Below are 15,326 nucleotides of genomic sequence, written 5' to 3' on the forward strand. Positions count from 1 at the left end.
TGTTTATGTATTATAACTTTGTCTTCCTTGAATATTGGTGTGCAGCATGCATTCAGATTTCTTCCTAGTCCTGGGGTCAGCAAACCACAGCCCACTGACTTATCATATGTTTTGTAAGTAAGTTTTACTAAATACATAAGGAAATGGGCATAGATGTGTTATCTACAGCTGCTTTCACACCACAACAGCAGAGGTAAGTAGTTGCAACAGAAATCATATTGAGCAGCACCTAGGGGCTCTATGGATAATTCTAAGTAGGATAACTGTTGTTCAGGGTGTCCAGCACACCACAGGATGTTTACCATCTCTAGCCCCCCATAAACTAAAAGTAAAATGCCAGCAACACTCCCACTCCTCGTTAACCAAAATTTCCCACACTCTGGGAGAGAAAAATTATCCCTGCTTAAGAATCACTAAAGAACTAAATTAGCTCAGAGTAAAGAAAAAGAAAAAGAAAAAGAAAATACAGTCTGTAAATTCTAAATCCTACCAAGACAGATGAAAATGTAGTTACCTCTTTTTGAGAGCAAACTAAAAGTCTACTCTTCTTCCTCTTTGACATTCAGCCAAAAACACATTAAGTTCTTAATAAAGTTAGCCTTTATAATCTGATTATGATATTAAAACACCATGATATTTACCTAAAATTTAAAATTAAATTTATGAGGCCATCTTACCGATTTGTTCCATCCAGATTTGATTTGTGGATGAAATTTAGTTTTGCATCTGCCCAATAAAGCTTCTGTTCCTCATAATCCAAAGTCAGTCCATTTGGCCAGTAAATTTCAGTGTTTATTATAATGAAGCGACTTGAACCATCCATTCCAGCACGTTCTATCTTTGGTACTTCTCCCCAGTCTGTCCAGTACATGAACCTAAAAACCATATAAACAAATAAACCCATGATATAAGTAGGTTAACAGCCCAGTATTTTGTAATTATCACTATTAGACAAAGAAAGCTTTCTCAAAAACACTACTACTGAAACCCTTAGAAATTATCAAAATTTTAATAATCTACCTTTTTGTCACCACCCTGGTAAGACTGATTTAGGCAAGCATCATCAGCATGCAAAAAACTATGTGATCAGAGTTTACTGAGGAAAAAGGGTATTTACACTGTCTCCGTGTATCTCCCCACAGATTATTTATTAAGGACAAAGGGGAAAATGGTAACTTTAGAGAAAATAAATGTGCTGAACACTACCTTAAGCCCATCATCTAAGTTAACATGATCAATGAAAGAGGGAACAAGTTGGTGTCATGTATGTGACATACTTGCAAAGACAAACCATATTTCATGAATATTCTCTTGCATTGTATTCTTGCAAAAAAAAAAAAAAAACTATAACCTCACCAAAATTACGAGGAAAGGGAGAAAACTAAATTGATGAACATTCTAGAAAACAACTGGTCTTTGAAAATATCAATGTTACGAAAAGGATGGCTGAGAAACAATGTAGATCAGAGGGCAATAAAGAAACATGGCAACTATAAAGTGCATAATTCTGGACTGATCAGTTGAGGGAAGCGCTATGAAGACATTATTGGGAAACCTCGCAAAATCTGAAGGATTGTCAAATTGTATAACAGCTATGTACTGATGTTAATTTCCTAAATATGATCATTGTACTGAGGTTAGGGTATGAGGTTAGGGTATATAGGATTTCATTGTACCATTTTTGCTTCTATTCTACAAGTTTAAAATTTTTTCAAAATACAAAAAAAAATGGAAGTCTCCTATTAATAGTCTCATTCCAGAGGTAAAAAAAAAATTTTCTTTGTTAAAGGTAAAACTCTTAGTATACTATATTTCATGGAGTAGGCTCCATGCCCAGTGTGGATCCTAATGCAGGGCTCAAACTCACAACTGTGAGATTAAGACCTGAGCTGAGATCAAGAGCTGGATGCTTAACCAACTGAGCCAACCAGGCTCCCCCAAAGACATATTTTTAAAGGTAACGAGGGTGCTATGAACTAGATATTATGTACTCAATAAATGTGTTCAGGCACAACTAAAATTCAAGTATAAATTTTACTCAAAAAATTGGTGAAATAGTAAATTAAGATGATTCCACTTGTACAAATAGATATTTCATATAAACTGCTTACTCAATGAAATTATGGGAAGAGAGTATGAAGTAGGGAATAACATACTTCCTAGACACAGGGCATTGTGCTAATGGTTTTATATACTTTATCTCACTTAAGCAGTGTTATGAAATATTATTTGTCCATCACCGTATTTCAGATGAAACAATTCAGAAGTTAGTATACTGCTCAAAGTCAGAGAGCTAATAAATGGGGAACAGAAATTCAAACCTACATCCCCCAGATTCCAAAGACAATTCTTATCACAGGTCAGAGCTTTAAGTTATAAGGAATAGAAAGCAAAGTATTCCCTAAAATGAGGATAACGACTGGATATCATCCAGAATGAGGAGCAGGAGAATGATTAGATTTATGCAAGGTAAAACTATATTAAAAAACAAGCCAGACAATATTAGACCATATTAAAATTTTGGGGTTTTATTCTGAGAGTAACATAAAGATACTGCAAGACTTTGAAGACTGGAGGTGAAATGACTAGCTTTGTGAGGTTTGGGGAATAGGACTGCTAAGGAAGAAGGGATTGGCTACAGTGGAGAAAAAGACTAGAGGAAAACTAAAAATAATACACAGAGGCTCTCCTCTAAAACCAAAGAAAAACTAAGAAAAGATAGTAAAAAATAATTAGTCTCTGAAAATTGATCAAAGGATAAACAACAAAATGAGAAGCATTTACTCAAGAAAATCTACTAACTCTCAGAGGAAAAGTGACAATTCAAGTTGTCAATGTGACAAGTTACTTGCACCGCCATCCACGCTGCTAGATTTATGGCACCAAAGTTCTACCCTGAGCAGACACAACAGACCTTGCTACCTGGCTCTGCAAGAGAATGCTGACTTTATTTGAAGTAATGGAAAAGTCTATGCCCAGGAATGTTATCAAAAATAAGAGTGCTCTCCACAGCAAACAATCAGAGAGGGCTATTATCCCAAGCAATACTAGTCCAAAAAGTGTAAATGTAATGTAGGTAAATTTCACTTGAAATTTATTTAATGGACACAAGACTTTACTAGATACCCCACAAAAGAAGACACATGAGTAGACAAGTGGCACATAAAAAAGATGCTCAATTTCAACAATCATCAAGGATATGCAAATTAAAACTACAGTAACAAAAATAAAAAATAAATAACCCCATAGTAACATACCAACTCCACATGCACTAGAATGGCTAACATTTAAAAGATTAACAATACTAAGTGTTGCTGACAAGTGAGCAACTGAAACTGTCATACACCACTAGTATAATCAGTTTGGAAAACAGTTTGGCAGTATCTTATAAACTTATAAACTCTATGAATCAACAATTTCATGTTTAGGTATTTATCCAAGAAAAATAAAAACATATCCACTCAACAACTGTATATGCAAATTCAAAGAAACTTATAACAGCTAAAAACAAGAAACAACATAAATATCCATTAACAGGATGATACATAAACTCTGGTATATTTATCCAGTGGAATACTACTTAGCAATACAAACAAAGTAACTATTCTTACATTCAACAAGAATGGATTTTTAAAATTAGGCAAAAGAAAAGAAACTAGACTCAAGAGTAACTACTTCATGACGCTTAGATGAAGTTCTAGATACAGCAAAACTTATCTATCGTGATAGAAATCAGATCGGTAGTTACTAGAGTGGAAACAGAGGTTGACTTGAAGGGGCCAGGACAGCTTTCTGGAGTGAGGTGACGGAAAATTTGGGGGGGAGTAATGGTAGACATATACATTTATCAAAACATCAAACTTTTATAAATATAAAAATATGCATATTTCTGCATATAAATTATATCTCATTAAAGTTGCCTAGAACACATATAAGAAACAAGAGATGATTTTTTAAAAGCTAATTCAAAAGTACCTTCTTCTCTATAGAAGCATATCCTAGCTTACCCAGCATTACTCCCTCCTAGGTGCTCCTGGAACAGGTTTTACTGTACTTACCACACTTTATATATAAATTATGAAGAACTCATATGGACTGAACATAAGCAATTTGCACACCATCCAGATGGATACAGCAGTAAGTGGTGTTGTCTATTCTGTATAATAAAATTTAGGTATTTCTCACAAATGTCATTAACCTAAGTAAGCATTAAACTTATAAGTAAAAATTTGGTATCTAGTTTAGGGTGAAATAAAAAGCTAACAAATGAATTATCTCAATAAGAATTTCAGTAATAAAATTATTTACATGCTGCTGCTTCTTCAAAGCTAATAGATAACTCTCACATTATTTAACAGTAAAAAATGTATCAGGTCATAGTACTTCAAGGATAAAGACTTCAAATACAAAAAGAGAAATGGAGACATCTATCAAGAATGATAAAAGTTTCGAATTTTTAAGTGAATCTTATGGGTATTTTCATTTATCCAAATATTTAAAATGCAAAATAATAAATTTCATCAATACTAAAATTTCCATGTTATTTGATTAACACTTAAAGTAAAAACTCATTATAAATTTAATATAGAAAGGGAACGAGGCACAGGAAATAGAAAAACACAGAAGTGTTTTATAAAATGCCAAGATATTACTCAATTTTTTAAAATGTACTAAATACCTATTAGGAGCCTTGTATCACCCTTGATATAATACAAAAATAAGCAAGGCAAAACAACTGCCCGTATGAAAATTGCATCTAGGCAAGGAGTGATAAATGTGGCATGAGTTGTACGAACAGGGTGCTATAAGAGTACAAGGAATTGATACTCAATCAAGCTAGTTAATGTTAAGAGTTTTCAATAAAAGCTTACCAGAAGAACAATACTTTTATTTAGGTAGTTGCCAAAAAGAGAAACAGCATTCCCAGAAGAAGACACAGCATTTGAAAAAGACATCAGAATTCATGACATGTTCAAGAACGAGCAAAAAGATCAGCAGAGCTGCAGCATATAGTATATTTACAGTGGGGAACACCTGGCCAAAAAAAAAAAGGAGTCCCACTGAAGGGACCTATTCTGCTGTACAAAGAAGTTTGAACTGTATAACCTATAGGTGGTGACAAGGTACTTAAGACTAAGCAGAAAAGTCAAGTCGTAAGATTATCCTTTAATCACTGGTGATAACACCAAGGGACTGGCTAGTAGGGGAAGAAATTACAGAAATATTCCAAATGAGAACTAATGAAGACAGAAGCTGAAAGATGGATCAGTGTGGGAGAAGAAAGATCAACAAGAGAGAGTAGGATGGCTCTCAAGAGTTGGCAAATTTGAATGAGTCCATATTGGTGTCATTCAGCAAAATATGGAATACAGAGTTTAGGGGGCAACATGATGATTTCAGATAAGGATGAAATTAGCATCTTCACCTCATTGTTTTTCCTTATATAGCCAAAGAACCAGTCAACATAGTAAAAGAAAAGCTAGAATAAAAATTAAAGGAAAGCAACATAGAAAAGGCAAATAAATTTAAAAGGATGTTAATAGTCAAAGTTGGACTATAGTAACAGGGCAAAAGAAACTTCAATAAAAAACTGCATATGAAACCAAACCAGCCCCAAAGTGTAAGGGTCAATGGGAACATAATGGGACAAATTATGGTAAAATTTTATGACCAGTAGAAAAAAAAATTCTGACTCTAATGAGAATGAAAAGAAAAGGTACCATGCAAAATTCATATATCCATCCACTTCCTGATCCCTGAGCCAGTTCCATCTTAACTTTGGTTAGTAAATTGGGCTTTTAAGTGAAGAGGAGGTTGGAGATTTCAAGGATATGTTTCCTGATAGAACTACAAAGAAAAAAACTGTGAAGAAGTGTTATAATTCCATGCTTCCCCTCTACTTAATTATTTGTGTTGGTATTATATCTTAAAAATAAGAGATGATTAATAAGATAGTGAAAATATTCATTTTAGAGGATTTGTTTTTAAGGAAAATGTATAGTAATCAGATGAAAAACATTCTACTATTAAGGGACAAGAAAGAATATGGAGATGGCTTTGCTGTGACAATATCCATCAGAATGGAATTCTACATGTATAAACTGGTTTTCACAGAGAAAATTAGATTGCTAAGAATGATCCTTAAATGCCCAGTCTAGGTGACTAATTTTTAAAACCTAGTGGGCATAATACAAAGAATGTACTTAATTCAGAAATAACATTTGGTATACTACTAGAAGAAAAAGCTTATAAACCTGGGAATAAATAATATACTAAATCAGTTTAATTCCCTACTATTATTAAAAAAAAATGCTAGCTATAGTACAGGCATACCTTGTTAGACTATGTTCTGTGGATACCATGCCTTTTACAAAATGAAGACTTGTGACAACACTGCAAAAAAGGAAGTCTACTGGAATCTTCTTCCAACAGCATCTGCTCACTTCATGTCTCTATGTCACATTTTAGTAATTCTCCCAATATTTCAATTTCCCACCATTATTATATTTGTTATGGTGATGTGTGACCAGTGATTATGACTGGCTCAAAGTTCAAGTGATGATTAGCATTTTTTAGTAATAAAGTATTTTTTTTCCTCAAAGTATTTTGTAATTAAGGTATATACACAGTTTGTTTAGACATAATGCTACTGCACACTTAACAGACTACAGGACAATGTAAATATAACTTCATATGTATTGGGAAACCAGCAAGTTCACCTGACTCACTTCATTGTGATATCCACTTTATTGCCATGGTCTGGAACCCTCAATATCCCCCAATTATGCATCTTCCCCAATTGCTGTTATCTACAATCCTCTTTCTGAAGAAATTATAAGTGATGCATTTTCAGCTCCTCTAAATATAATAATGATGATGTATTAACTGTCTGGAAGGCCTCTCTCCTCCTTCTATACACTCTCATAAATATCCTGATTCTTCAGAAGAGTTCAAACGTCACCAAATTTTGGTGAAGCACTTCACGACTCCTTCAAGCATACTCTCCTCTGTACATTTCAAATAATACAATATTAGGACTGTTTACACACTCCTACCCCTCTTTATTCCAGGTCCTTGTTTTATTTATTGTTGTTATTATTTATTGTTTTATTTATTGTTATCCCTTATCCTAATAAAACCTCATATAATGGCAAGTGTATGTACAGTCAGCATTCAAATGCTTAATGTGTCTGCGACACCTGCCATTCTGTATGTGTGTATTATTACAGAAAGCATGTCCTTAAAAAATAAAGGCAGAATTCTATTTTAATGAACATCATTATTCTTCTACTATGCTCCAGTTACAAGCTGTTTGCTATTCCTTGAATGTGCAATGGCATTAGAGTCTGGCACGTAGTGTTCCTATTGACTAAAAGCTATTACCCATATTCATACACTGTCTCCCTGGAAAAAAACTGCTCACTCGGCTAGGAAATGCCAATCTGAAATAGCCCCCCAAATAAAACTGAATACTCTTTCCTTTGATCCCCCACTGTACAGATTTCTATAGCAATATCTGTAAAGCTTTACTGGAACAATATTTCCCTAAATTTAAAACTGGTGTATAACTAATAAATCTATTTTTAGATAGATAAATTAGTCTATTTAGTAGACAGCATACTAATATAATTATGCTATTCATGTTTTGCTACTGGGTCACTTCAGAGGATATGCTAGATTATCCCATCACCCAAAGCTAGAAGCTCTACATAGATAGCTCCACTTTTTTTATAATGCCCTGGTGAAGAGAATTTCTTTTTTCAAGATAAAATTATTTCGGTCATGCCTTTAATTACTGTCTGATACACTACAGGAATCTGGAAATTAGTTTTTGAGGAGAATCTTGCCGTTACCCTTGAGTATTTCCTCAGTTCACCTCTCAAGCTCATCTTACCTACTTTTATAGGGGCCTATATTCTTTAGATACATGTCATTCTCTGAGAAACCATCTTTACTCCTGATAATGAAACTGATTTCTACCCCCATTAGTCCTCATAAGAAAGCTGCTATAATATCCATAGTGACAAATTTCTTTGGTATTGTTCCTGCTGAATCAGGGCAAAAGTTTGGGTTTTGCCTATCAGACAAACCAAGAAAAAGAGAAAATGGAGGCGGAAGAGAAGGAAGCATCAGTAAAGCAGCAGCAGCAAGGCCCACAAGCAATACATGATGGTGAGGTTGGGGGCAAAAGCAAAAGCTAATTAAATCCAGTTTGAATTAATCCATCCTTCTTTAACCCAGTTTTGCAAGGAAGCACTACCAGCACCTTTAGGAGTATCTGTTGCCTCACATCAGTGAGAGTATGAACAGTGGTAAATATGCCACCTAACAGTGATGCCATCACTGAACCAGGTCTGTGGTATGATTTTTATTAACATTGTACCTGGCTACATACTCCAAGCCTGGTTCTTCTACAACTTAGGAAATTTTATGAGTAACCCAATAATGTCTTTAAAAATACCTTTTCTGTTTAAACCACGGGGATTTCTATTACTTAAAACTATGAATATTCACATGCATTTTTAGATCCAACACCATCCAAAAGCATCACCTTAAAGTTTAGATGGTCACTTCAACACTTCTACCAACACAGCCTCTTATGTTAGAAGTCTCCCCATATCAACATCTTACAAATGACATGTTTCAAAAGTTTCACAGCTCTTCCATCAATCTACTAGGACTCCTCTCATAAGGGCCAATGTCAACATTCATGAGAATGACTAGCAGAGAACTATCAGGCAAATTACATCCTGAAACTTCCATCTGTACACTTATCTAAAACATTATCATGATGAAAACTGATGTAAAGTGGAATAATCTATGACAGAAAAGCCAAATTCGCATTAAAATTTGGCATTTATGCCACCATAAACAATGAAAACTCAACTAACCTGTCTGATTTACTCACTACTCACTTTCATAACTTCAAAACCCAGTAACCACCAATTCATAATGACCATGACATAACCAGTTCTTGAATATTCAGAAGCTAGATTTGTAACTATAATTAACAATTATGCTATGGTCTGAAAGTCTCTCACCCCCAAAACCCTTATGTTGAAATCTCCCAATGTGATGGTATTATAGGAGGTAGGGATTCTGGGGTGATTAGCTCTTAAGGGTGGAGCCCACATGAATGGTATTATTGCCCTTATTAAAAAGGCCCAAGAAAGCTCCCTTGCCCCTTTCTACCTTGTGGGATTTCAGTGAAAAACAGCCATGTAGAAAGCCAGCCCTCACCAGACACCAAAACTGTCAGTACCTTGATCTTGGGTTTTCCAACCTTCAGAACTGTGAGAAATAAATTTCTGCTCTTTATAAGCCACCAGTAATGGTACTTTGTTATAGAAGCCTGAATAGACTAATACAAGTTTTCTCGACCACAATGTTTCTTAGGCTGTGCTCTCCACTCCAAACACAAATACACTAATAACAGTAATACTAGTGATGATAATGATGATGCCAATTTTCAAACCTGGCAGCATTTGGAAATGACTTCAGAAATTCTTAAAATATCAGTAACTTGGGCTCTTCCATCAGAGATTCTAATTAATTTGGTCTGGGTTGGGACCCACACACATCAATATTGCCTAAAAGCTCCTCGACCTTCCAACTGACACCAGCTGTCAGCATGTTCCATCACAGCGCAGCCCTCATGGCATCCAAGCCCACGGTGTCGGTCGGGCCCCAGTGGGGACCTGGGCATGCTGGTGGAGGAAGGTGCAAAAGGTGACAATAGTTTTGGGAAAGCAGAACATGCCGCCATCCACTTCATGTTGGAGGAGATCGACTCCTACCTGGACCACCTTCACAGAGAAGAACCACCACCTCCATGCCTGCCTCCAGGAGCTGCTTGAGTCCAGCTGGCAGACATGCCTTGTGTTCCAGCAGCAGCTGGGGGAGGGTCCTAGAGGCACCAGTCCCTAGGCTTTGGGAGCCACCAACCAGCCCTAACCCTGCCTCCCTGGGCTAGGCTCTGGCCTGGGCACTCACCACCTGGCTTAGATACCTTCTCAAGGGCTGGCCTTACAGGTCTGCCTGCCTGGGCCACCCTTCTGGTACTCCCCTTGATGTGCCTGGGCCAGCCCCTACCACCTGGCATCCTCTCCTGGGGTCAGGTGTGGGCCTGTGAACCACCCGCCTTGCCTGCCTATCCAATTCCAGGGCACTTCCCCACTCTGCTCAGGCCTTGAACATCACTTTAACAGGTGGACAACAAAATAAACAAATAAATAAATAAATATTTTTTTAAAATTAAAAAGATAAAATCTCTTCAAGGAATTCTAATTTACTTAGGGTTTAGAACCAGTGAAGAGGAATCTGATTTCTTTTTTTTTTTTTAGGAATCTGATTTCTTGAAGCATCTGTTTATCCATAGCACTTTGTTCTTTCATAGTAGCATTAATATATTTAACTCACTAACCAGTTGGCCCTAAATATTAGTTAATAAGTAGCTCTTAAAACGGTGGAAGATTATATAAGGAAGCAAAGCATCAAATAAATTACTTCCCACACAACAGTCTTCCGTATTTCCCTCAAAAGTTTTATAACTTGAGAAATGGGATTTTTTAAACTTCACAATTACTGCTAAAATTGTACTAAGTATAAATACCCAAAAATATATAAAGATGAAAGTAGATTTTCAAATCTCTATTACAAATTTTCAAACTTTTAGATTTCAATTCTTTACATACAAAAATATTTAGTGGCAACCCTCAATGAGTTTTAAGTGTGCTTGTTCACTGACGGTCTTACACACACCAGAGCCTCATTTTACTTATAGGATATGAACAAACGAATATAATAAATATCCCTTAAAAGCTCTTATTCTTAATTTGGAACATGCTGCCAAAATGGGGGGGGGGGAGAAGAAGCATGTTAGTTACCTATGATTTTCATAAAAATATATACACTACAAATAGTCACTTTGACAATCTTTAACTTTGACACTGTGTGACTCACATCTACCCTTAGCTATGCCAACTGAAGTGTGAAAAAGACCACAGAACGAACGTTTTTTAAGGTAATTACAGTTTTTTTGTTTTGTTCTTCAGGTAGGTCCAGTCAAGTAGGAGATCAATATTTAAGAAGCCATCATGACTTTAACAAAACCTCATCACTCAAAAGCAATTAATAATTCTGAGATTTCACCAGGGACAACTGATATACTTCTAAGCATTTAAACACTCCTGAAAATAAAAGTTATCGCAAATTACTCTCTTTTTCAAGTCCACATAGATCAAGCAGAGAAAAGTTTTCAACCTTAATCAGACACCCATGGCAGACAGATACACCGCAAAGCCAACTCACTCTTTGTGGAGGTAGGGGAGACATCAAAACTCTTTGACAAAATTACTGACTCCATTTCTTTCTGAGACTCCAAGAATCAGGGTGAAATATGATCTAGAAGATCTCCAGTCTTCTGATAATAGTGCTAATTTTAGAGCTACCTGGATACTATCTAGAGCCAAAAAGCAGGAATAAGTTACTCCTAATTTCACTGTGGAGTCAAACAAGTCAAAGAAAAAAATTTAAGGTAACCACTGAAAAAACAAAACAGAAGCAGTTATTTAAAACTTTTTTTTAAACATCAGAAAAATGTATTTTAAATAGGTTCATTTCACAAAGATTTAGTTTGCAAAAGAACACAAAACAGGTAAAAACAGTACCAAAGACCTTTAAATTACTAAAAGCTAAACGTATTTAAAGTAAAGAGCTAATCCAAAGAAAGTACAAGAAAAATAAGGGGAGAAGAAATCCCCAAAGTATTAGAAAAAAAGAAAAGAAAGAAGGCACCACAGAGAAAAGCACAGGAAAAACATGCGCTTACAAAACTATATCAAGACAAGTTTTTAGAAACCTGAACAAGCTACAACTATTAATAAAATCAAAAGAGTAAATTTATCTTTCCTAGGTAGGAGCAAAAGGGAGGACAGAGCCCACATATCTACTGGTAAACCCTAAAATTCTCTAAAACCAAATAATTCTAATCCTAAGACAAAAATTACGCAGACAGGAAAAGGAAACACCCCAAAATAGGAGAATAAAGAGTCTTCTCATATATATATAGAATATTCACAAGAATATGGGCCATGTAACAAAGAACTGAAATATAGTACGTTCTTTGGCCACAAGAGAATTAGACTAGTCTCCCTATAAGAGAAAGTTATCTACAAAATCCTAAAAATTTGGAAATTAACCAATATACTTCTAAACACAGATATGCAATAAATGATTAACCCTGCCCTAAGAGAGGTCTGGTCTTTGCCCTCAGCCAGGGCAAAGGTTAATTTCTAAACCCTTGGACTGTCTTCCTGAAAAGAGTCTTTTGGACTCTCTGTCTTTTTGTTTCTCTGAGGCCATAAGCCACCTCAGATAATCTAAGTGAACAGTGTGATTAGGTCGAATCTCTAGAGGGGCTAGAGACTAAAGTCAGCCAAACAGGAAGTAATGACCTGGTTTGCATTATTCTGCATGTTCTCACACATTGCAGAAGTAAACAGTCCACACAACTAACTCCACTGGAATCTCCCATTTGGAACTCTCGTGGACCCTGTCTTGTGCACCTCTTTCCCTGGTTGATTTCTATGGTATTTCCATTTGTATTGATATAAACCATAACTAACATATAACAACCTTCAGTGAATTCTGAGAGAGTCCTAGTGAATGACTGATCCTAAAGTTAGTCCTGTGGACCCCCCATGTGCAACTGGTGTCAAAAGTGAAAGTGGTTTTAAGGAGGGTATATGAACAAAATAGATGAAGGGGATTAAGAATTAAAAACTTGGGCGCCTGGGTGGCTCAGTGGGTTAAGCCACTGCCTTCGGCTCAGGTCATGATCTCAGGGTTCTGGGATCGAGTCCTGCATCGGGCTCTCTGCTCAGCAGGGAGCCTGCTTCCTCCTCTCTCTCTCTGCCTGCCTCTCTACTTGTGATCTCTGTCTGTCAAATCAACAAATAAAATCTTAAAAAAAAAAAAAAAAGAATTAAAAACTTAGTTAATAAATAAGTCACAAGGATAAAAACTACAGCATAAGGAATACAATCAATAATACTGTAATAACCTTGTATATCGACAGATGGTAACTACACTCATCACAGTGAGCATTTTATAATGTATATAATTGTTGATTCACTATGCTATACACTTAAAACTATTGTACTTCATGTCAACTATACTTTGATTTTAAAAATAAGATCTGTCAGCTAAATTTAAAAGCTTTAGAAAGAACAATTTTTGGGGGGGAAGAAAGCATGCAAGGGGCAGGGGGTTGGGGGGAAACCCAAAGAGAGAGGAAGAGGAACTCTTAAACAGGCTCCATCTCCAGTGCAGATCCAATGGGGGGGCTCAACCTCATGACCCTGAGCACCATGACCTGAGGGGAAATTAAGAGTCAGATGCTTAACCGACTGAGACACCCGCGGGCCCCAAGTGCTATACTTTTAAATAATATAATTATGGAATACAATTTTTAAAAATCTCCTGTCTAAAAAAACCTAGAGTAGCCTATGTTTTACCAGCCATACCCTGACTTATATGCCAACCCAGGTAGAGCCTAAATTAGTGACTTTACCCAGGGATTAATCAGCCCTGAGAATGGGGGCCATCTGTCCCCCAAGCTGGACAACACCACCCTCCCTGCTTAGAAGCAGCACATGGCAAGGCTCAGACTCCACTGCATTTATACTTGAATCTTCTTGAGTATCTCTAGAATAATAAATATAAACAACCTATGAAATGCATATGCTGTATACTCTGAATTCTGCTCTGAATAATAAAGCTGATTTGACAGTTCTTAAAACACATACACACACACACACACACGAGATACCATTGCACACATTTAAGAATAGCTTAAAGGAAACGGACAATATCAAGTACTGGTGGGGATGCAAAGTTACTCACACTCTCATACTCTGCTAGTGGGAATAAAAAATGGTATAGCCACTTTGGCAAAATTTCAGTTTCTTATAAAGTTAATTATAGTTACCACAGAACCCAGCAATCTGACTCTTGGGTATTTACGCAAGAATAATGAAAGAGAAATAAAAACTTAAGTTCAGGGGCACCTGGGTGGCTCAGTGGGTTAAGCCGCTGCCTTCGGCTCAGGTCATGATCTCAGAGTCCTGGGATCGAGTCCCGCATCGGGCTCTCTGCTCAGCAGGGAGCCTGCTTCCTCCTCTCTCTCTCTGCCTGCCTCTCTGCCTACTTGTGATCTCTCTCTGTCAAATAAATAAAATCTTTAAAAAAAAAAAAAAACTTAAGTTCACACAAAAACCCATATATGAATAGTTAAAGAACCTTTATTTGTAACTGCCAAACTGGAAACAACCAAAATGCTCTTGAACTAATTAATGGATAGACAAACTGTAATACTTACCACTTAGCCACAACAAAAATACTGATACACACAACAACACAGATAAACCTCAAATGTATTACGCTGAGTCAAAGAATCCAATCTCAAAAGGCTGTAAACATGCTGTATGATTCCATTCATAGACATTCCAGAAAACTACAGGACAGAAAACAAGTCAGTAACTACAAGGAGCTGAGAGTGGGGTCAAGAAGGTTAAGTACAACAAAGCATAAGGAAATTCTGAGGAGTGATGGAATAGTTCTGCATCTCAATTGTGGTGCTGATATGGACAATGCTGATATCGAACTCTAGCCAGGCTCCACTGAGGCCTTTTTCAGCTTGGCCTCAACTTTGACCTGTAAAGATTTAAACAAAATACTAACATAGTTTCTAACATCTCAAGGCCACATCCCTAAGATGACCCTAGTCCCTCATAAAGTGCCTGCCTGAGAAAATCATTGCTGCCAAAAGAATTTACTATTTGTTTCAGCCAACACTTGAACATAGGGCCCCTGTCTGCCAGTCTCTGTGGGAGGGTAGGAACCTTGGATAAGTGCCAGTTAGCCAACCCAGATGGTTTCACATAGACCAATCTCCCCTTCCAGCTTTTTGTAATTCATCACTCCCCTGACTCTACTGAACCCCTGCTCACCTCCTCCCTACTCCCTCTAAAACACTGAGTTACTCATGTACAAATCAAAGTAGGGTTCCAATTATGCTGCACTCTTTTCCATGTTGCGATAATATATTATGGTTAAACTCTGTCCTTACTGTTTTAACTAGGGTCCAGCTTTTTCCAGTTTTGACAATACACAATTGTATGCATTTGTCAAAATTCACGGTATCATACACTAAAGGGTGAAATTTACTGTATGTAAAATTATACCTCAATTAAACTAAGGAAAAGAAAACAACAGCAACAAGCTTCTGAACCATCAGTGATAATTCACTTCATTAATATGTCAAA

The 15,326-nt window shown here is 36.4% G+C and overlaps 1 protein-coding gene across 2 annotated transcripts in view; it reads right to left on the reverse strand.

Moving 5' to 3' along the window:
- Positions 1-15,326, reverse strand: part of LRP6 (LDL receptor related protein 6) — a 167,728-nt gene that overhangs the window by 110,040 nt on the left and 42,362 nt on the right. For both annotated transcript variants that reach the window (XM_059402617.1, XM_059402616.1), the window contains exon 3: positions 678-875. In XM_059402617.1, coding sequence (XP_059258600.1) covers positions 678-875 — 198 coding nt within the window. The remainder of the gene's footprint in view (positions 1-677; positions 876-15,326) is intronic.

Source organism: Mustela nigripes, chromosome 6, assembly GCF_022355385.1.
Source record: "Mustela nigripes isolate SB6536 chromosome 6, MUSNIG.SB6536, whole genome shotgun sequence".
Classification (NCBI taxonomy): domain Eukaryota; kingdom Metazoa; phylum Chordata; class Mammalia; order Carnivora; family Mustelidae; genus Mustela; species Mustela nigripes.